Source organism: Osmerus eperlanus, chromosome 11 (genome assembly GCF_963692335.1).
Source record: "Osmerus eperlanus chromosome 11, fOsmEpe2.1, whole genome shotgun sequence".
Taxonomy (NCBI): domain Eukaryota; kingdom Metazoa; phylum Chordata; class Actinopteri; order Osmeriformes; family Osmeridae; genus Osmerus; species Osmerus eperlanus.
In genome coordinates, this window is record NC_085028.1 from 13,372,309 (window position 1) to 13,395,401 (window position 23,093).

General features: G+C 47.3%; 1 protein-coding gene across 1 annotated transcript in view; it reads right to left on the bottom strand.

Annotated features, from left to right (window-relative positions):
- Positions 1-23,093, bottom strand: part of robo1 (roundabout, axon guidance receptor, homolog 1 (Drosophila)) — a 178,941-nt gene that overhangs the window by 143,671 nt on the left and 12,177 nt on the right. The window contains exon 2 of the mRNA XM_062472464.1: positions 21,928-22,055. Within this exon, the coding sequence (XP_062328448.1) occupies positions 21,928-22,030 (103 nt within the window). The 5' untranslated portion in view covers positions 22,031-22,055. The remainder of the gene's footprint in view (positions 1-21,927; positions 22,056-23,093) is intronic.

Consider the following 23,093-nt stretch of genomic DNA (forward strand, 5'->3'; position numbering starts at 1 on the left):
TGAAATGGTCACGACAAGCCGGCATAAAGTAGCATTCATCTACACAGATTACATTTTTATGTAAAGACAGCTGCTAAGAGCAAGTGGATCTTAAACGATACACTTGCACATTCAAATGTGTTTATATTCACCCAGTGACTCACATAGTAGAAATCCAAAAGTTATTTACATTTAGATTTAATCATTTAGCAGACGCTCTTATCCAGAGCGACTTACAGTAAGTACAGGGACATTCCCCCGAGGCAAGTAGGGTGAAGTGCCTTGCACAAGGACACAACGTCAGTTGGCATGACCGGGAATCAAACTGGCAACCTTCGGATTACTAGCCTGATTCCCTCACCGCTCAGCCACCTGACTCCCTAGTTATGTTCATAGGTTGGTTTTGTCTCAGTGTGCACATCTGATCATATTTCAGAAGGCTACATATTGCATACATTTGTCTTTATCCAATACTAGTGTTGCACAGTGAAATGTGTCACCTCAGAAAAAAAGAGTCTGCTAAATAAATACATAAGTAAACATATATTAAAGGAGAGGGGGTTGTTCCAATTTACACCCAAAGAGGGCAGTAGAGCCTCATATTCACCTCTCCCAGAGGCTATAGTGAAACTGAAGTGAGCAGCCTGTCTCCGTCAGAACCTGCTCCTGCCTGTTTCACAGGGATTCATTACAGTGTCCTTCCTCAAAACCCATAGTTAATGATTGATGCATTTAGTTCCCAAATTGAAGCCGAAACGGCTGCTTTAAGCAAGCACCCGCTAATTTGTTGAAGGAAACATATGTTGTGTGTTGAATACATAATGTATGTTCTGCACAGGAGTCAGAAGTCATAACCATGATACCACTCTCCCTCCCTCCCCACCTCTCCTCCACACAGGACTAAGCCTTTAAGTCTTGTGATGATCACAAAGCGCCAGCAGAATCACTTTTAATTGCATAAAATAAACAGCAGATGGATAACAAGATGTAGTTCATCCAGCCTGCCGCCTGACATGGAAAGTGAGCCTGCGAGTTCTTTAGTGAAGAATAAAGAATGAAGATGGCCCCCTTGATGGCATCATAACTCCTGTGTTAGTACTTAGCCATTCAGGAGCTGGTCCAGCCAAACCAGAAGGAGAACAACCATATGATGGTTGTATGATTAATGGAGGCATTTCCCCAGCCCAGCTTGGGGAGCAGACTTGTTTGGCCCCATTAGGAGGCAGCCTGGAGCCACCTTCTCTCCCATCCTGCTACTCCTCTGGTTCCTAAAGAACCCTCTGTGTGGAGGGACACCCACAGTGTGCACCTCCAGGGACAGGAGAGACACGAGTCAAACAAACACCAGTCATTCACCAACCACTCAAATACCTAATTTATAAAAGCAGTTAAATAGATTATAGTAACCACCATGATCAGGGTCCTCTCAGACAGCTGAGTCTGCATGCTGAGCAGCGTGGCACAGGCTGGGAGGTAACAGTGCGCCTGCCTCGCCCCTGCCTCGCCCCTACCTCATTCCTGGATGGTCCCTGCCTCAGCACTACCTAGGCACTGCCCCGCCCCTGAATATTCCCTTCATAATCCCAACCTCATGCCTACATAATCCCAACCTCATGCCTACATAGTTCCAACCTCATCCCCGCCTCTGCTGAAGGACTTCGGGGAGGGCCGTGCCGGTGCTGCCCAGACAACCGCTGAGACATGCCAGTCCCCCTCTTAGAGTGCTATGCAAATCCACTGTTAAATTTCATTTTTCTAATCCCTTTAATCAGAAACTGGGGAATAAAGCCAGCTGGTAGGAACCCATGTTAAGATGTAATTAAGCATCTGATTGAATTTCAGTGCATACCAAAGAGTGTGCGTGCCAAGGCTGGGCTGGGTGGAGGAGGGGGAAGGGGGGGGGGGACATTGCCTTGGCGACGGGGGACCTGGAGCTCGGTGGGCTCGGCTTTAGCAGCATGCTCCACTGCATGAGCGAACACGCATCAGAGACACATTTTTAAACATTACTGAGAGACCTCGCATGCCAATCATCTCCCCGCTGCGCCCGGAACGCTGCTCGCTGGTTCAGGCTCAACAGGGACGCAGACAACGCACAACTACAGGAATAACACCACCACAGTGATGTCCCAGCAGACACCACGGTCAAGAACCAAGGCGAGTCTGACATGTGATCAGCAGACTCTCCTTTCCTGCGTAATATGGACACATGGAACAGGCCATATACTGCAGATAGAGGCCATTCCTGGGTCAAATATACAGACGTCTTTAAGAATAGCAAACCTGGATGCAAGCCAAACATGTACTCGAAACATAGTTTGGGGCACATACACACACACACACACGCAGTAATGGAAGTCATTTCCCTGCCAGACAGACACAATGGAGAGCAGAGTGAGAGTAGAGTGAGGAGCTATCATGCTAGTTTAGCCGTGCGGAGGAGAGAGACCCAGACCCAGAGGAGTTCCGTTACCCAGGCCTTTCATCAGACGCCTCCACAGTGGAGCTCCACACCTGTGGCAGCCGGCGAGGTCGGGGTGGGGGTGGGCCGGGGAGGAGGGGTGGTTGAAACGAGCACAAAGAGGGGTGACAGAATCAGACAGCTCTCCACTAGAATGCCCTCGACCCCCCTCACAATCCCCGGCTCCCCCCTACCCTTCACCCATCCCATCTCACCCTGCACCTTTCTCCGTCTGCCAGAAGGCTGGCGCCCACCCGCTGATCAAACTGATGGCCACTTTGAAGGGGTTATAAGAGCAGCTCTGTCCCCTAACCTGCCCTCTCTTCCTCTCTGATGTCATCATTACGAGCCAGCGGGGTTGAGCTGTGGCACTCTCACATCCACTGGATCAGAACCCGGGACATACACTAAGCATCTTTCCTCCCCCCCTCTCTGACTTCAATCAGATCTGATGCTGTCCACAGCCCTTCCCAGCACTGGGAACCATTACTGACAGAATCCTTATGAGATAAAAGGCTCTATTTTTGTCATTCTTAACCCCTATAGAAAGCTTGGTGCTCTTTACAGCACTCTCTTTGTTTACGGGCTCTCCCGTCTGTCCTCAACAGAACAAAAGACAGTGAGCAGCAGTAGTTTAGAGAGCGGTGATATATGATCAGGTGTGAAAGCTCTATTGATTTTTCTTCAATTGTGTTTGCTCGGTTTGCCACTATTAAATATGGATCCTGTGCAACTGCCATTGTGACCGTCTTGAAACGGACACCCTTTCAATGAAAAGCTACAGCTTTACCAAGGGAGCCGTGTGTCAAGAGAGACACAGGCTGACACAATAGGACACTCCACGTTTCATTTGGGGACGTCAATGCATCAATTCCAAACGGCGGCATTGTGGTCAAACGCTGGTCCGAACACAACGCTGCTTTCTGTCTGAGGCAGGATATGACAGGGGGACTACATGGGAGGGAGGGACCTCTAATACCACAAGTAAAATCCCCATTATAAATAACTCAGAAGTCAGTTAAAGGCTAAAGCATTTCTCCCTCTGTGCTGAGGTAATGAGTACAAGGTTATGAAAGTAATGAGTGTTCCACAGTTTGCCGTCCATGGACATGCCCCATGAATAAAGAGGTAGGGTGGAGGACGAGGAGGAGATTAATCTTACTTAAGTTATGTTGCCGTGCCTCCCACAGTCCCCCCCCCCCCCCGGAGACCATGACACACTTCCTCTCTCTATCCCTCTCTCTCTCTCTTTCTCTCTCTCTCTCCGTCTTCAGAGAGACTTGCTACAAGCCAGAGCCTCTATTACGGAGGACCTGTTTACTGCTGATCAATGTGTGCATGAAGGGTATGGAAGGGTAGAGCTGTGTGCGTGTGTGCGTGTGTGTGTGCTTCTAAATGTCATAGCTGTAAAGACACCACACAGCCCCATGTTAAGTGCTGTGCTCTCTGTGCTGCGCTTTAGGTTAGGAGGTTCTGAAGTGGAGTTGAATGCACCTTCGATGCAGTGTTTAAGGCCATTGCCAGTGATGTATGGAACATTATGCTGCCTGCAGCACATTGGTGGAACAGCAGAGCCAGAGTTATAGGACCTATTATAACATTAGATGGGCTTGTTTGACTTCTAACATATTTCTGTCCATTATCAGACCATTTCTGTGGCTTTCAACTAAACACAAAGTCACTGGCAACTACAGCTGAAAGCAGTCAATTGACAAATGGACCATTATTAAGAGATAACAATGGTGATGATTGTCGACCAAGCACTGCCATGAGATACACAGTATGGCTTTCCTTCTGTAACTGTGTGTATGTGTTCTTCCCAGGTGCCTCTCCATAGCACCACTCCTTCTGACTCACCCAGATCCCCCACCCCCATGTCCTTCACCTGGGGCACACAACCCTGGGAGCTGCCTCTGCCTCGGTGCACTGCCACTTAGAACGCTGTTCTGTGTCTGTGCAGAGTAGTATCACGTCTGCAGCACAGAGTCACCTTGGACACAGCATACAAACCAGTTTAAGGTAAAAATTCATGAATATGCATGTGTAAAAAAAAAAAAAAAAACCCAGGGAAGATAAATGTCAGAGTTCATTTTTCACAGTATGCGGGCAGACACAAAAATGTGAGCATACGTACACACACACACAGTAACACACACAAACGCACGCTTGCACGCACTTGCAAATGCGTGACCAAACAGGCAGGTTATCCACGACAAAGCTGGGCTCATTATTCCCAGTCCCCTGACATTTCAGGACCATGGAGAGCTCCCAGGATTAATCTCGCCCGGCTCTCCACCCCTCATCCTTCCAACCTAATGACAGTTTTATCATAACTCTTTATTACCGCCCCAACCCACAGTCTAAATTATGTAAATGCTGCATGTTTGGTGCGGTGAACATCTTTATGTTTTGCTCCACGCTCACTCAAGCGAGAATCTAATTCTGCTCGCAGACAGACTAAATGAATCGTCTTGTTACAGTCTGAATAATACTACGAGGACTGAGAGCGACGAGGTCGCCAGCCTGGGGTTCGGGGGGGGGGGGGGGGGGGGGGCAGCCTCTCAGTTTAGCTGTATTATCAGATTGTGCCACCGTCTCATTCATTAGCCAGCCTGCCTTCCCTGGCTCCTACTGAGCCAATATCATTACAGGATGATTTGAATGAAACACACAGAATGAAGCAACACCCTAGGGCAAGAGCCAGTGCTTATGGTTTAGCATTTGCAAGCAATATAGACCAGTAATAAAAGTGTGCCTCCCTCCCTTGATGCACACAAACACACAAGCACACTCAACACAGTAAACTCCTCTACATTACAATAAAGGCAGGTTATATCCTAGTACATCAGGTAAAGGTGGTGATAGGGACCTGGAGAGAACTATAATTGTACTGGCGTGTTCCAGTCAGTGACACGGAAATGTGCCTTAGCTGTTTGGCTGGTAATTGTTCTGCCTTGTTTTACAGCAGGACCCGCCGCCAATTACTGCATCACAAACATCACACCCTGGTCTAAAAACACAGCTTTAACATGCCGCCTCAGATTCCCTCCTGTGGCTCGGTGTATACGTAGTCATCTTGGTGTATATATAGTCATCTAAACAGGGACTGCTCTACTGTCTGCTGTGCCTCGACTCTATAGGCTAGTCTTGCTAACTGTGTGGACACAGTTAGGGTCTTTTGCTCATAGGAGATGGTCCTTCCCGCTTCTAACCCTGCAGGGGGAAGGGTCTCTGAGCTCAGTGTGATGTCTCCCAGCTAACACGTCCAGCCATCCGCAGACTAAGTTGTAACCATCATCTAGCGTCTTACTACCAGCCCAGGTGGTAGGAACAGAATCCTATCCCCAGTAATGAGATAGATGTCTTCTGACCACACTGATGGCATATTTGAGAGCGTGTGAGGCCTCAACTTGTATTGAAATGAAAAGGATCAGTGGACTACTTTGAGCTTTCATTACTTAAAGTGGCAGAATCAAGTTCACAGCAAAAATCATATATTGAGAGAAGAATAGAAGGACCAATGTCATTCTTGCTCGCTTCTTGTGATGACATTTAGCATCCAGGACATCATTTCAGTCTGAAAATGTGTCATTGTGTCAAATGTGTAAAATAAAGTGTCAAAAAATCATATCTTGCTCTTCTCTAGTTGACTAATGTTTTTTGACAAGAATTTAAAAATCAAACAGATAAGACCAATTTATATCTTGGCAGCTGGCTTTCTCTGCAACACACTGGTCTATCACTGAGAGAAACTGAGTATGAGAGTATGACAAACGTGAAAGGTCCTTTTTGCAATGCCCTATGTGTGCGTGTGTGTGTGTGTGTGTGTGTGTGTGTGTGTGTGTGTGTGTAAGAGAGCTGAGTGGACACGTAGGGTCCAGCTGGGCCTGGGACAGATGGGCTAGCATAGCCTAGCGTTAGCGCTGACTGTGTGTCACCGGGGCCAGTCTATCCCATATGGAGGAGGGGAGAGGGACAGTGACTTATGAGGAATGCAAAACTACCACGTAAGCATGCAGGAAATGGCACAGGAGTATTTGTCATGATTTAGGTCTGCATGGTTGAGATTGGTTGTTCCATGTCGAATAGAACACTGACTTATTTTCTATTTAGATGTCCTCAGCATGCTGTTACAAAAGGTTTAGTTTCAGGTTACGAGGTCATTTTGGTTTGTTGTTTTACTTTTTTCTCCTAGACACGTCCTCTGCCAAAAATAAACACACAGTGGCCTCTTACTTTTGTCTGTCTTGAGCTCTCGCTCTCTCTTTCACACACACACACACACACACACACACCCACACACACACACACACCCACACACACACACACCCACACACACACACACACACACACACACACACACACACACACCTGTACTTGAGGCTATTTCTCAGTCTGCAGACTGGAGGGTGTGTTGAGGTGAGGACAGACAGAGCCCTCCCATCTCTCCAGGTCAGGGTTGGGTCCACCAGGGATAGCGGCTTCCACAGGCCTCTCACTGCTCTAATGGGGCACCAGGGGAGAGCTGGTTTCCAGAGAGACCCTTTACAGTACCTCCTGTGGCACGCTTAATTGGGTATAAAAAGATGTATTCCGCTCCATGGCCTCCATCTTTGGGATAAACCCTGCAGCATGTTTAAGAAAAAGGTCTGAACTGGTGTGCCGACTGAAGGAAAGCCATTGAGACACCTTTGTTTGTTTCGAACACTTATTTTATGTATTTCATATTTCAAATATCCTGCGGGTTTCACTGTATTATTAGTTTATTTCTGGGTTGACTTCAGTTTAGGTTTGAATTGTTTTTCTTTTCCAGAGGAAAATATGACCAACATTGATCAATGGGTAAAACGTCTTCTGTGACTTTTTCCCACCCAAACTCCTCCTAAAGTAGATAAATCAAGTCAGCTGCTGTTTAATATGAAGCCTATTCTAGGGGAGTAGAGTACAATTGAACATAAAACATCCACACACAGTGAAAAACAATCCCAATAAAATGGCAGATAAATCACTCTGTGTTGAATCTATGGATCAATAGCATTGAACAATAAACAGCTTTTCACCCAATCTTCCTTCACTGTTCTCAAAGCGGGGGGGACGGGGGGGGACTGGTTATAGGGACAGGCCCAGCATCGAAGGGAAGTGTTAATGTGTGTTAATACACTAAAAGCCAGAGGGCTGTTGTGGAGGATGGATTGTCACCACTAAATTACTGCGTGTGACAGCTCCAGGCCCAGGGTGGAGAGCTGTCAGCCTGTGCAGCCATGACGGGGGCCGGAGCAGATTACTGCCCGGGCTCCGGCAGGCTGGCAGACTCACAGCAGGACGACAAGGGCTGGGAGGGCCAGGGCTACGTCAATCACACTGGAGTAGGGGACAACCTCAGGTTAACTAACTCCTCGGACTTCTCCTCTCTCCACAGTGAGCTCTGACAATCGATGAGCAAGACGAAGCTTTGAGGCTTTTATAAAAAAAGCCTGTGTTGCTCTTTAACGATGATTACTGAATTCGAATCACAACGCGCGTGTGTTCTCCCTCATATCCTGTCGTCGCACGTCAGACCCGTAAGAAGCGTTGCGTTTTGTCGACGTCTGACTTTTGACAACTTTTTCATTCTGTTGAAAGACAGCTGCAGGGTGGAGGTCAGAGAGGGAAGCCGCAGGAGAAAGGGAGGGGGCGTCTCATAACAAAACGAAACAATAAGACAATAACAGTGTGCTGTTCTCCGAGTGGTGACCTGGCCCCTGCATGACTGACAGCTCTAAAGAGCAGGTAGTGCAGTGGAGCAGGCTGACAGGGAGTATCACAGCGCTCTAATACCCCCAGCTCAGGCGGAGGCGGGGGGACGGAGCGGGCTGGGACGCAGGACCGCAGGAACACAATCCATTTCCTCCATTATCAATCTGCTGGCCATTCTCCTTCCTGACACGGGGAATTATTCTATTGGACTGGTCCCCGCGTCACGGCAAGACTGATGGCTAATCAATACTAAGCGGCCCCCGTTCTCAGTGAGTGTGTGGTGACCGAGCAGAAACAGCTGGGCACGGCGGGACCTGACGACATCGGAAAGCCTGGTTGATCAATGAGCAAATACACATGTGCAGTCACGCAATAGGAAGGTACACAAACACACTGTGGATAGTACATGACACAAACATTACACAAAGACTCTGAGGATGGGGGGGTTAGTGGCGGTGTAATGTAATGGTCATAGCTACAGACGTCATGTTTCCATCAACAATGTAAAAGTGGCATGAAATCCACATGCTAACATGTCTCTGGAACGTGATGTCATGTTGTACACACGCGTAGCGGTTTCAATTGTGATGATCTATTATCGTGGTTGCATGGTGGTCACGTTGTGTTTTTGCTGTGGTTATTATGCTGCGGTCATGTTGGGGTTGTGTTGCAGTGTAGCAGTTGGTGGCCGGGAGCAGGTGTCAGATCCACTCAGGATGTCAACCTGTCCTGTAGTGGGAATCTGTCTCCTCACTCAATCCCGGCTCCTGAGCGCTGACTCAGATCCCTCCTCAGTGTGGACTATTGATCGTCCGAAGTCATTGGGGAATTTGGGTGGATCACGAGTCTGGCCTGAGTAAAACCAATTGAATAAAGCAATAAGATGTATAAATAAGTAATGTTCTGCGTGGAAGGTTGCAGGAAGGACACTGTGTGACAGTCACCTTGGTGTGACCTGTCGATTCCATCCAGCGGAGCCCAGCCCCCGTTCACCCAGTTTGTCAAGTTAGTACAGACCACAAGTTAACACACACCACAAGTTAACACACTTAATTGCTAGTCGGATACATTTGGTGCGCCGAAAAAACGTCCTGAGAGATATAAAACAACCATTACTGAATAAGCCCTTGTGCAGAAATACTTGAATGAATGGCAGGAAATATACTGGAACTTGAATGACAGGAAAATTCAATTTCATTGTTTACGTTGAACCCAATGCATGGGATGGACACCCAACTGTTACTTTCTCCAAGAAAATATCACATGGGACCATGAGCAAGCAGGGGTGGCCTCATTTAAGTCTGCCCGGGCCGCATGCTGTGAAGCAGAAGCCACGAGCTCAGCATGACTGCCCTCACATCCAGTCCTGTCAGCACAGTTCACAGCATACAAACTGTCCAGTACAAGACTCTGCTGGGTCCCAACCCAGAGGGCGTGATCATCCTCAAACCAAACACACCCAATCTAAGAGTACAGTCAGTCTGAAGGTCAGGGTGTGGTGGTCAGGGCGATGGAGTTCAGTGTGTGTGTGCGTGTGTGTGCGACAGGGGCGATCATCAAGACCAGTAGAAGGGTGGGGTGGCTGAGAGGAGGAGGGCGTGGAGAGGAGAGGACTGACATCCGTGACAGGAAGATTAATGACCCTACACACAAAGGTCTGGAGAAGTGCAGCCTTTGATAAGATACCCAGGACCCCCCTCCACAAGCTGGCCACGATCCATAACAATATTAACCACTGCACTATCCGCCCCACCGACCAGTCAACGTGTCGTTTCATTGCACGCTACGTTCCCTCCTCTCCTTTCCTCCCTCCCTCCCTCCTTCCATCTCTCTATGCCTCCCTCTCCCAGCTCATCTGATACTGTGGCCCAAAAAGGACAACAGCAAACCAGAGACTATAAAGAACAGTTATCTATGGTAATGTAGAGGATCCTGGAGTGGAATATCCATGCATTTTTGTGACAGAGAGCAAGAGAGAGTTGGAAAAAGAGGGAGAGAGTAAGAGAGAGAGAGAGAGGGTGTATGTGTTTGTGAGTATGTGTGTGTGTGTGTGGGGGGGGGGGGGGGGTAGGTGTGGGTGTGTGTTTGTGAGCGTGTTGAATTTCAGAGCAGGCCAGAAGTAAGGAGGCAAGTAGAAGCCCTCCTCAGGACTATGATTTTTATGGAAATAAGAGATGATGAAGTCAACACTCTCACTATTACACTGTTCACATGGTTCCACTGATGAAGGGCACCCTGGCTAATTAATTTCAGCAGAGATTCTGAGAAGCAGAACAAATAAATGTAGAGTATCACTGGTGTTACTAGTAACGCATATTAGATGTTGTTGGACTTAACTCGTATTAGTCATTATAATTCCAGGATGGGACTGGTTAGAGGTTGGTTAGATATGGGATCTAAAGACAACAGTGTAAAACTGAAGAGAATGGGATGCAGGTAGCAGTAGAGGAAGAGATGAAGATTTGGGGGTGGAGGGCTCTTCTCTGATCTGATGCCTAACATGTGTCCCCTGCTCACAGCTACAGTACAGAAGCACCACCATCATCTTTCTGTCTATAGACACAGACAGGCTTGGTGTTGTATTACTGTGTGTGTGTGTGCGTGTGCGCGTGCCGCCTACTGCCACAGCTGTGTGTGTTTAACCCCTGTGTCTCGTCCTGTCACAGGTCTCCTCATTTAGGTGGTCACATGACAGGGGCCGTTGTCCTCCCAGCATCCTTGAGCCTCTGTGATGTGGCGTCCAGCCAATGAGTGATCGCCTCCTCATCCCCCCTCATCAGCACTTTCTCTCATCCCAACCGTCATTGGTGCTCCTCCACAATAAAACCAATGTCATCACGTTCCACCATGAAGTTCACATCAAATGATAACCGTGGAAATCCTGTTACTGCCTTTGGTTCCCAGTCATTTCACGCTCTCTTTGTCATGTACCTTTTCAATTTCCTAGGCTGCGTTTCCGGCAGATAGTCAGCTAATCTCTTATTTCTCACGATATCAACCTTCATTAAGAAAACAAGCTGGTTCAAAGGCTCATGCTATTGGGCTCTGCCATATTTATAAAGGAGGTATATAACAGGGGTCCTGAGTGAGTGTGTGTGTGCCTGTGTTTTGTGTGTGTATTTCTAAATTTAGATAATTGATCAGGTAGGCTGTTAGGGATCACAGGATGCACCTCTTCCTTTAATTAAAGATGCCTCTGGCAGCTGCAAGCCCCGGCTAAACGAGGTTGTATATCACTCCTATTATCTGGACACCCACATCGATACAGGGACTTTGTTCCAGTACATCCCTTGCTGCCCTTGGAACAGGAGGCTCTCTGAGGCTAAGAACACCACTCAGGTGCTGGGCAAAATCCAAAAAGGTAGGATATTTAATTTAGTGAGTGTACCTTAGCCAGAGGCAATACAGCCTGCCAATGTTTGACAGAGAAGTAGCTTCTCTCCTAAAACTTTAAACATCATGAACTGCGCAGTATTGATTATAGTGCATCCGCAGTGTGGTACTGTACTTCTTCTAGAAGGCATCGCCTGTCTCACAACACTATGAGGTAAAGAGGAAAACAAGACTCTACAACAGCGCGCCTCAAGAGGGTATAATGTTGTATTTTCTCTACAAGCTAAACTACATTATACTGTATGTTCACTGCATGCATCTAGGTTCTTTCTTAAAAATTGCTAACTTTTAGGAGAAGAAACACACCTGAAGTCTAGACTACTATCTGTCCCCAAACAGGCCTTATCATTAGGTATGGCTCAGCCCCTGAGTGCGACAGAGATTATGAGGAAGCAGGTGGGACAGCAACACGAACAGAGATAAGGGCAACTCATAAAACAATAACTTTTCATTTCCTAAAAACCCAGTGAGTTTCAGGGTCTGGCTGAGGACCGCTATCACAACCACAGCCAGGTTATTAACCCAATGAAAGGAAAGATGGAGAGATAGGAACCTGGGACTGAATTCTGGTGGATCCTTGATGAACTACACTTCAAGATATTGTGATGTCTCTTATAAAGTTACATAATAGAATTCACAACATATTACAGTAATGCAGACAAGGTTTCCAAAAATACAAGAGAATGGCAACACGTGTGTAAGTGGGATAGCTTGTGTGTGTTTTTTTTGTGTGTGTATGTGAGCATGGGTGTGTGTGTGAGCTGGTGGTCTCTTTCACTAACAAAGAAATACCTGGTGCAGCCCAAGCCTCAAGCCTCTCGCAAGCACTAGCCCCCACTGCTCCTCATTACACACACACACACACAAGTCACATCAATATTTCATCCTCATACACACACAAGCACACACACAAACACCTGACTCGTCCATATAGTACACTGTGATGAGAAATGTATTTCTTGGCAGCCGTAGCAGCCTCTTCACTTGAGAGTGAGGGGGAACCAATAGGGTGTGCGACTATGAATATACAGAGAAGATAATGACACTCACTCAGCACAAACACCAAGCACCAGGAAGGTGCTCACAAACACATCTCCACACCAAGCACCAGAGCTGTGGACAGACTGTCAGACCTCTCCATAACAAAGCCTACACGTATACGTTGAAAGTTTTCCAAAACTTCAGAGCTCAGAGTGTGCAGGAGAGGACATTAGTGAGGATTCAAGGAAGGACACTGGGGCTGATAAGACCAATGAAGAAAAGTAGGAGACCTAGTTGGCTGAGCACGGAGCAGTTGACCTGCCAGACATTGAGGAGGCCTCCCTCCATCTCTCCCTCTGTCCCTCCCTCCCTCCATCTCTCCCTCTGTCCCTCCCTCCCTCCATCTCTCCCTCTGTCCCTCCCTCCATCTCTCCCTCTGTCCCTCCCTCCATCTCTCCCTCTGTCCCTCCCTCCATCTCTCCCTCTGTCCCTCCCTCCATCTCTCCCTCTGTCCCTCCCTCCATCTCTCCCTCTGTCCCTCCCTCCATCTCTCCCTCTGTCCCTCCCTTCCTCCATCTCTCCCTCTGTCCCTCCCTTCCTCCATCTCTCCCTCTGTCCCTCCCTCCACCTCTCCCTCTGTCCCTACCTCCACCTCTCACTCTGTCCCTCCCTCCACCTCTCCCTCTGTCCGTACCTCCCTCCCTCCATCTCTCCCTCTGTCCCTCCCTCCACCTCTCCCTCTGTCCGTACCTCCCTCCCTCCACCTCTCCCTCTGTCCGTACCTCCCTGCCTCCACCTCTCCCTCTGTCCCTACCTCCCTCCCTCCATCCCTCTCTCCATCCCTCCCTCCTTCCATATCTATCTCCCTCCATCTCTGCTTCCCTCCCTCCCCCATTGATTGCCCCTGATGTCTGCCTCCCCAGTCTCCTGGCAGCCAGAGCCAACTTGATGGAGACAAAAGGTGGTTTGGCTATTAATTCAGTGCTCACCTCTCATCTCGCCCTCCTTTCACATGCAAAGCACTGGGCGGCGTTGGTGGCCGAAAGGGGCGCTGACAATTACAGTCTCTCACAGCCCCCCCCCCCACCTGATTGACAAATAAAAGGACTGAAATAACCTCCGTTTAGAAAGGCTGAGGAGCAGAATAGGGGGATCATCTCAGATATCTTGTCTCGAAAGAGGGACCAAAACGAGAGAAAATAAATCAAACTTGATTCAGTGCATTAAGAATCCCATCTAGGTCATCCATACCACAGCCCTTTGGTATTGGGAATCTTCAAAGCTCTAACTATATACGGTACTTCCCTGCTACACTGCAGGATGACCTAATATATTCGTAAAATCTGTTGTTAGTTATGTCGTAATATAAGTGCACCAAGCCTCAACATTGCCTAATGCAGAATGGAGATGAGGGATGCATATTTCCTGGAAGAAATAAACTAGACACACGCACAAACACACACACAATAATACTACTTATATTATACAAAATTGCTTCATTATACAAGAGTCCTTTGTCGTCCAAACACAAAGCGAAAATCAAGACAGCCGTCTGGCAGCCTGTGATTTCTCAGACAGACAGAGAGGTGCTGTTGTCCTCCAGCACGTACCCACATGGATTTCCAATCACGGATGCTGTTCAGCCTGTCTGCTGGTCCTCACAGCTTCTCACTCAGGCTGCTCTGTGCAGAACCCCAATCAGCAGTGAAGGTGGAGGCCTGGGGAGAGCCCCAGCAGGAAAGGAGTCTGAGCCACATGGACCTCCCTCAAGCAGATTTGTCCCATTGTTTAAGCCTGAGACAAACATGGTAGCAGTACTGTGAGTGGACCTGGGACATTAAAAGGAGTGTCTAGACAAAGGTCCAGTTTCATTACCATGCCTGTGTGCGTGCGCGTGTGTTGTAGATGCACACAACAGGTATAAATGCCAAGTGTGTGTGTCTGGGCCAAGTGGCAGCTGCGGGGGAGACACAGGCAGTGCTCTGGGAGCAGGGTCCTGTTCTTTAATGGAGAGAGGGATGTGAGGAGAAATTCATTTGTGAGATGACAGTGTCCCTTTGCCCACGAGATAGACACAGGCCTGAGATGGGAAGGGGGGGGGGTGTTTGTGTGTGTGTGTGTGTGTGTGAGGGGGGGGGGGCAGATGGAAGGGAATGGGTAGGAGTGGGGTTATTAGAGGTGTCTGTGTCGTGTCTCCATGGAAATCAATGAACTATGCTCGTAATGTTTCACACATACACAGACACACACATAAGATAGACACACACACACCTGGATATACAATATAGCCAGGAGAAGACGGGGGTAGGGAGGGAGGATGTGTCAGTTGTGTTGGTTCTCTATTAACATTTGAGAGGTCACAGAAACTTGGTCTGGATCCCTGTAAAGTTTTTGTTTCACCAGGCCTCTTTCAACTGTCTATGTTCTCCCATTGGAAACGGTCATTAGATAAACAAAGAGATGGAAAAGCTTTGCTCTCAACTCCTGGTGATGAGTTGACGTCTCCAGACAGATATGGATTTGAGTGGGTGGGAAAGTCAGCATTTCTGTCAGGCCATCGTGGTGCTTCAGCTGTTTCCGTCTATTTTCCTTAATCTCCCACTGATGAGTCACACGCAATGCATCGAACTACATCAAGCACTTTTCAGCTCTAAATTGCCTTTTACATCTGTGTCTCATTAGCTTACAAAAAAGTTTTCACCGGTAAGACTTTCATTCCTTTTAAGTTGTTCAGGTAACTATTCTAGTCTCCCTGGTCCAAAGTGAGACTGACTGTTCAGGCTTCACAGCTGAGAGTGCGAGGCTGGTTGATGAATACAGTCAGTACAGACTACCTTCATATCTCGGTAGACTTACCATGACAACCTATCCAGAATAAAGATCAAGCATGGACGCTCATGCGATCCAGGTCTTAACCTCTTAATCTGGAGAGTCCGACAGGAGCGAGATTGGAAGCCAGGCACGTACTCATGGGGCAAACAAAACAAGCCAACAGCCCCGAGACATCATTCTCCCAACTGTCCCTGGAGGATTCCTCATCATTAAATGCTGGCCTCGGGGCGGATGTGACGTGATGAAGAAACAGTGGCCCGCCGCCACGCTGTAATTAAATGTCTGCCGGATGGAGAGAAAGGCAGGGAGGTGATAGCTACTGAGGCCCTCGCCCCGGGTCACACCGAGACGGTGCACCACTTGAATCAACGATGTCATTGATGGACAAGGTCGCCTCCAAGTGCAACCAGAGATGGAGGACAGATTGCCAAGGTGTGCTATCACAAAACCCGCTCAGCAAAACAAGACGGATCCTTAAGTTATGGAAATACTGCAAGCACAAGGGGGGCTGTCGCAAGGTTGGAGGTTCGATCCCCGATTCCTCCAGGCCATGTGTCAAAGTGTCCTTGAGCAAGACACTGAACCCCAAATTGCTCCCGATGGATACACGGTGGCTCCGCCACCGTCAGTGTGTGTGTTTGTGTGCGTGAGTGAGTGAGTGAGTGAGTGAGTGAGTGAATGGGTGAATGAGAAGCAAAATGTAAAGTACTCTGGGTGTGCCGTGAGGTGCCGTTAAATGTGCTATATAAATGCAGTCCATTTACCATTTTACAACAACACAGGCTTCCAACTGTACAGAAGGGTAGCATACTGGTTCTGAAACAAAGGATGGTGTGGTAGAGCACTGTGTTGGAGGAATATGCTAGTGTCTAACATAGCCAACCTATTAAGAGTTACAGGACTAATGAGATCCCCATGGCCAGGCACGCTGATTGCTTTTTTTCCCTATGTTTGTTTCTGATTCACAGTCTGTATAACAGTGCAGAAACCTATCAGTAACCATGAGACTAAATGCATGTGCATGTTAAATACGTAATCCGTTAAAAGTAGACTCAAATAACAATCCCTTTGTTTGAAGCTAGGTGACTGTCCGCCATCTATGGGATGCAGCCAGATTCACACGACACCAGGCTGCTCGCTCCCCACATGAAAACATCCACACAAACGCTTCTTATTTACAGCACACACACCACAGAAACAGCTCTCTGAGAAAGACCGACTCATCTCAGCACTGTTCACACAGATTAAACCAAACAAGACAAACTGCCGAGTCCCTGGAATACAAAATGATAGGGAAAACAAACTAAGAAGACAAAAATTACTGTAGGCCAACGGGGGCCACACAAACCACAGAATAACAGAGGTTGTAGATTGCCTGACTGTAGGGCATCAGAATTTTCTGCAGGGCGTTGATTTCATCACCCAGTCATTCCAGGAAAAACATCTCTTTATTTTCTTAGATTTTCAATTTCTAAATTAAATGGTTTCTTGACAATGAAGTCTAGCAATGTTTTCAAATGTGCTTAGCAGAAATGTTCATCACGTCATGAGTCTACTCCAGTGGCCTTCCTGAGGCCCTTGAGGAGAGCTCAGACTATGCAGTGACGAAATTAACATTTTTCACCAAAATACAATTACAAGTCAATTTGCAAAGTGCTGTATTGTGCAATCAGCAATCGCTCTTCTAGAAGTTGGCAAGAAGAGTAAAGAGACTTTGTTTTTATATTACTGTATGTGATTTCTTCTTCCTCATTGGTAAAAAGCTTTCCAGTGTCCAGTGCCAAGCTAGGCCCTGCTGGTCTGATGCAACTTGTCTGGGTAGAACGTAAGTACAGTAAACTCACTGACACAAGTGTGACATCATGGATATACAGTTAGGTCCATAAATATTTGGACATTGACACAATTTTCATCATTTTGGCTCTGTATACCACCACAATGGATTTGAAATGAAACAATAAAGATGTGCTTTAAGTGCAGACTTTCAGCTTTAATTTCAGGGTATTTACATCAAAATCAGGTGAACGGTGTAGGAATTACAACACATTTTATATGTGGCCCCCCCCTTTTTAAGGGACCAAAAATAATTGGACAAACTAACATAATCATAAATCTAATTGTCACTTTTAATACTTGGTTGCAAATCCTTTGCAGTCAATGACAGCCTGAAGTCTGGAACCCATAGACATCACCAGACGCTGGGTTTCGTCCCTGGTGATGCTCTGCCAGGCCTCTACTGCAACTGTCTCCAGTTCCTGCTTGTTCTTGGGGCATTTTCCCTTCAGTTTTGTCTTTAGCAAGTGAAATGCATGCTCAATTGGATTTAGGTCAGGTGATTGACTTGGCCATTGCAGAACATTCCACTTCTTTGCCTTAAAAAACTCTTTGGTTGCTTTCGCAGTATGCTTCGGGTAATTGTCCATCTGCACTGTGAAGTGCCGTCCTATGAGTTCTGAAGCATTTGGCTGAATCTGAGCAGATAATATTGCCCGAAACACTTCAGAATTCATCCTACTGCTTTTGTCAGCAGTCACATCATCGATAAATACAAGGGAACCAGTTCCATTGGCAGCCATACATGCCCACGCCATAACACTACCTCCACCATGCTTCACTGATGAGGTGGCATGCTTTGGATCATGAGCAGTTCCTTCCCTTCTCCATACTCTTCTCTTCCCATCATTCTGGTACAAGTTGATCTTGGTCTCATCTGTCCATAGGATGTTGTTCCAGAACTGTACAGGCTCTTTTAGATGTTTTTTGGCAAACTCTAATCTGATCTTCCTGTTTTTGAGACTCACCAATGGTTTACATCTTGTGGTGAACCCTCTGTATTTACTCTGGTGAAGTCTTTTCTTAATTGTTGACTTTGACACAGATACGCCTACCTCCTGGAGAGTGTTCTTGATATGGCCAACTGTTGTGAAGGGGTTTTTCTTCACCAGGGAAATAATTCTTCTGTCATCCACCATAGTTGTTTTCCGTGGTCTTCCGGGTCTTTTGGTGTTGCTGAGCTCACCAGTGCGTTCTTTCTTTTTAAGAATGTACCAAACAGTTGATTTGGCCACACCTAATGTTTTTGCTATCTCTCTGATAGGTTTGTTTTGATTTTTCAGCCTAACGATGGCTTGCTTCACTGATGGTGACAGCTCTTTGGACTTCATATTGAGAGTTGACAGCAACAGATTCCAAACACAAATACCATACTTGAAATGAACTCTAGACCTTTTATCTGCTCCTTGTCAATGAAATAACGAACTCCCATGAGGGAATAACATACACCTGGCCATGGAACAGCTGAGCAGCCAATTGTCCAATTACTTTTGGTCCCTTAAAAAGGGGGGGGCCACATATAAAATGTGTTGTAATTCCTACACTGTTCACCTGATTTGGATGTAAATACCCTGAAATTAAAGCTGAAAGTCTGCACTTAAAGCACATCTTCATTGTTTCATTTCAAGTCCATTGTGGTGGTATACAGAGCCAAAATGATGAAAATTGTGTCAATGTCCAAATATTTATGGACCTAACTGTAAGTCAGACTGCATTCTCTCTCTGTCCTTAGTTTTCAATTAGACTAGAGACATCAGCCAAGGTATGGATGGACCAGAATACACCACAGAAACGTGCCTGATCAATAGTCAAGCAATGTCAAGACTGAAGTGATTCAATCAGTGTCAAGTTGGTTAGCTTTTGTGCATTCCCTGCAATACAGGTGTGAAGATTTGTTTATGTATGTCTGTGCGAAAGAACACAGGAGACAAAGAGAGAGATAGACTGCTAGAGAGAGGGATCAGGGGAGGAGAAAAGGGGAGGAGAAGAGGAGAGGAAAGAAGATAAGGAGAGGAGGAGAGGAGAGAAGATAAGGAGAGGAGGAGGGGAGATAAGGAGAGAAGAGAAGAGAAGGAGAGAAGATAAGGAGAGGAGAGGAGGAAAGGAGGAGAGAAGAGGACAGAGAGAGCACCCCAGAGTGTGCTCATACACTGGAGAGCAGACCCTTGATGTGGTGGAGCGCCAGCAGGGAAAGGAGCAGCAGATCCGTTCTCCTCGCTGCGCTCAGGTCTCCAGCTTGGCAGTACCTGTTAGAAACCTCACCAGCCGTCTCGCACAATTGGCTCTGTAATTTAAAAAGGTCATCTCGGCTCCGGTGTAATTCAATATTCTTATAGTGCTGTATTAACCACATATTTAATCACCCTGAAGGGGGATGTAGTCTGGCTGAATGCTAGGAGTGGAGGACACGGTCGTAGGGGACAGCGGAGTTGAGGGCCCCTGCTAAACAGTCAGCAGAAAAGCCCTGAGGGTGGAGGGAAACAGGTTTGGGGGACATCAGGGGGTTTGGGGGTGGGGTGGCTTTCCCCCCGTTTTGTCCCTCAGTCAGGTCAGAAGAGCAGACCACAACTGTTGCTTTGAGTCAGAGCTGCAGACCATGAGATGAGAAGGTAATGGTGGATTAAGCGGGCGCGGTCCTCCGCGGAAGAGATCCAATCACCAGGGCCAGTTCCAGCTGGCAGACATTAGCTTTATCATCTTCAAACAAGAGACGGGACGCTTCAGTATGAGCCAAGCGTGTTTAACCATATACTGAGGACTGTGGCTCCGGTTTGATTCCAGTCCGGGCCATTTAATGCATGTCGTCATTCTCTCTCTCTCTCTCTCTCTCTCTCTCTCTCTCTCTCTCTCTCTCTCTCTCTCTCTCTCTCTCTCTCTCTCTCTCTCTCTTTCTCTCTCTCTCTCTCTCTCTCTCTCTTTCTCTCTCTCTCTCTCTCTCTCTCTCTCATCGCGTATGTGCTGCTCTTTCTGCATCTTTGTCTGTCACTCATCGTCAGGACAACCTCCTAAAGTGAGGTCTCTGACATTTGTCCTGGTGCTATCTTTAATCTCTGTCAGACTGAAGCAACAAATAGGCTGGTGACTGACTCATTATCTGCAAGCTTAAGAGGACAAACAAAAGAGCTCAGAGAAAAAAAAATCGAAAACTGAAAATGTCTTTTGACAAACCAAGCCAGAGCTTATGGGACCAGGCTCTGTTTGCCTGCAGGTGAGGACATTAAAAGAGCCATCAGTCAAAGCGGGGTGCTTAGAGACGGGATCAAAGTGACACCTCACTGTTTCACTCCCACAGCCAATCACAGGAGGAGACACATTTTATTGTCTACGACAGAATAGAAACGTCTTTACAAAGGTGACACATTTGCTCCAAAGTCACATTGATGGCAGATAGTCTGGATATCTTTAAGACTGTCCATCAAACAGAAACCTGGACTGATATTGCTGCTCTTTTTGGATAGGCATTTAAAAGCAAACAAAATCCACTCTATAGTGACAACACTGTTGTCATTGTAGCAACATTGTAGCATTGATGGCAGTGTAGTACAGGGTATCCGAACTAGCAACAAACTGTCATGTATGGAGGTAGGAAGCCTGATTCATTAAGTCCTGAGCACAGCCAAGATGAAGAGTCAAACTAGGAGCTCTACTACACACCCGACTGTGATCGAAATTATAGCAGCCTCCCTTAACACACACACACCCTGACACACACGTGTGCGCACACACACACACACACACTAAACTAGGGTAGAGGGAGGCACAAAGGTGCAAGCTGACAAGTAAATTGCTTCCTAGACACAGGAAGAGGAGAAAGTCAAAGAAAAAGAAAATTGAGGGAAGAACACGTTGAAAGAAAGTAAATGAGAGGCGAGTCGATTCAATAGAAAAGAGAGAGGGAGGGATGAGAGAGGGGAAGTGTCAGCAGTGTCATAGGGTTCTGCCTGGTCCTGTCTTTGTCTGATTAGGGTTAGGGACAAACAGGGGGGGGGGGAATCAAGATAGAGGAGAGTGGATGGTGAGAGTTGGAGTCCTTCTACACCACCATCCTTCCATCTCCACAGCACCAGAGCAGGCTCAGCCATGGGAATGAAGACACAAGGAATGTGGGCTTCACTACAAGTTATTTTCTTTTCCCCGGTGGCTTCACTTTACTGCCCCTCCCCCTCAGAGTGGCTAATGTTGGCAAGAGGTCAATTGTCTCGGAGAGATATGCCATCACAACTTGTAAGACTCATCTTCATGAAATCCCACAGAGACACTTCAACACACATCTATGGAATCAAAGACATCTGAATTGGACTATTCTGAGACTCAAAGATTCATTGTACCTCTTCAACCTTATTGTACAGCTATTCTTTATATTTCACTTCAGTTAATATAGTCTAGATTGCGTGCCAAAAGGCCAATGGCCCACTTTAGATGTCTGCCAAATAACAAATTACCACCATTCTCTCTCAGGATACAACACAGTTTTTTTTACATCTACATGTTCCTGACTCTAGAAGAGATGTCAGACAGACAGACAGACAGACCGACCGACCGACCTACAGACAGACAGACGCACAGACAGAAATGCAGACAGATAGACAGACAGACAGACAGACGCACAGACAGAAATGCAGACAGCCAGACAGACGCACAGACAGAAATGCAGACAGACAGACAGACAGACAGACAGAGATGTAGTGAGTGATGGGGTGACCAGGTCTTACCTGGGAGCAGAGGGTCCTCTGGCAGCTGAGTCTGGGCCAGTCTCAGGAGGGTAACGATGAGGAGAGGCGTGGCACCTGACCATGTGACCCGCATAGTGCTCATTGTCCTGGCATCCCTATATGCCAATCTGTGAAGGGGAGAAAGAGGGAGAACATGTGAGCTTAGCGGTATGGTTCGGCACTATGTTATTTGAATTCTTCATGAACTATCCAGACACAACAGAATTCCCTACTGACAGTCTGGTAGTGACAGGTAAAACTGAGGCACCAGACTGAAGGTGTGTATGAGACTGTGTATCCCAGGCCTCATCACCTGGGCCAGGGTGTGATCATAGTGACAGAGCCCATCTGTAGTGTGGACATGAATCAAAGATTTTCCTGATCAGCCATCTGGGGAACAACCTGCTTCTGTCTGTTGGGCTCTTGTTTGCCACAGCTCTCTCTCTCTCTCTGTCTGTCTCTCCTCCTCCTGTTGTGTCTGTCTCTGTCCTTCTCTCTCTCTCCATCTCTCTCTCTCTCTCTCTCTCTCTCTCTCTCTCTCTCTCTCTCTCTCTCTCTCTCTCTCTCTCTCTCTCTCTCTCTCTCTCTCTCTCTCTCTCTCCTTCCCTTTCTCTGAGTGTAATAGGTTCACAGTGGAAGGGAGGCTCAGGACTGCAGATGTTCTCAAATGGCAATCTTATCTCTGGGTGCTCTGTAAACATTCCGCCAGCCCTTTATGCATTTCCCTGGCTCAGTCTGAGGCCTGCCTGGGAGGAGCCTGTCTATCAGATCCCTGGGATGGGGAGCTCATTGCCTCTCTGTGCGTTATCATTACCTCCAGTGTCACTGCAGACCCAAACAGTTATGTATTATGTTTTCCACAATTGCTTGATTTGCATGCCACGATGACAGGCGCATTTCATGCTAACTGGCCGATAAAAGGCTCTGCCTAGAGGAAGCTGGGGCCACCGCTGCCCACGTGACGCCTCTCACATCCACACCTGCACAGTCTGGAGGAGCCGGAGACCATATTACAGTTTTCTTGATAATTGTGTCAGATAAGCATTGCGTTGTCCTTTTCACAGGCAATCTGATAAATACCCAATTACCAGTCAGGAGATGGAAGTGACAAGGGGGCCGAGGGGGTTGAGAGGAGAGGGGCATCTGGAAGGCGTGGAGTTGAGATG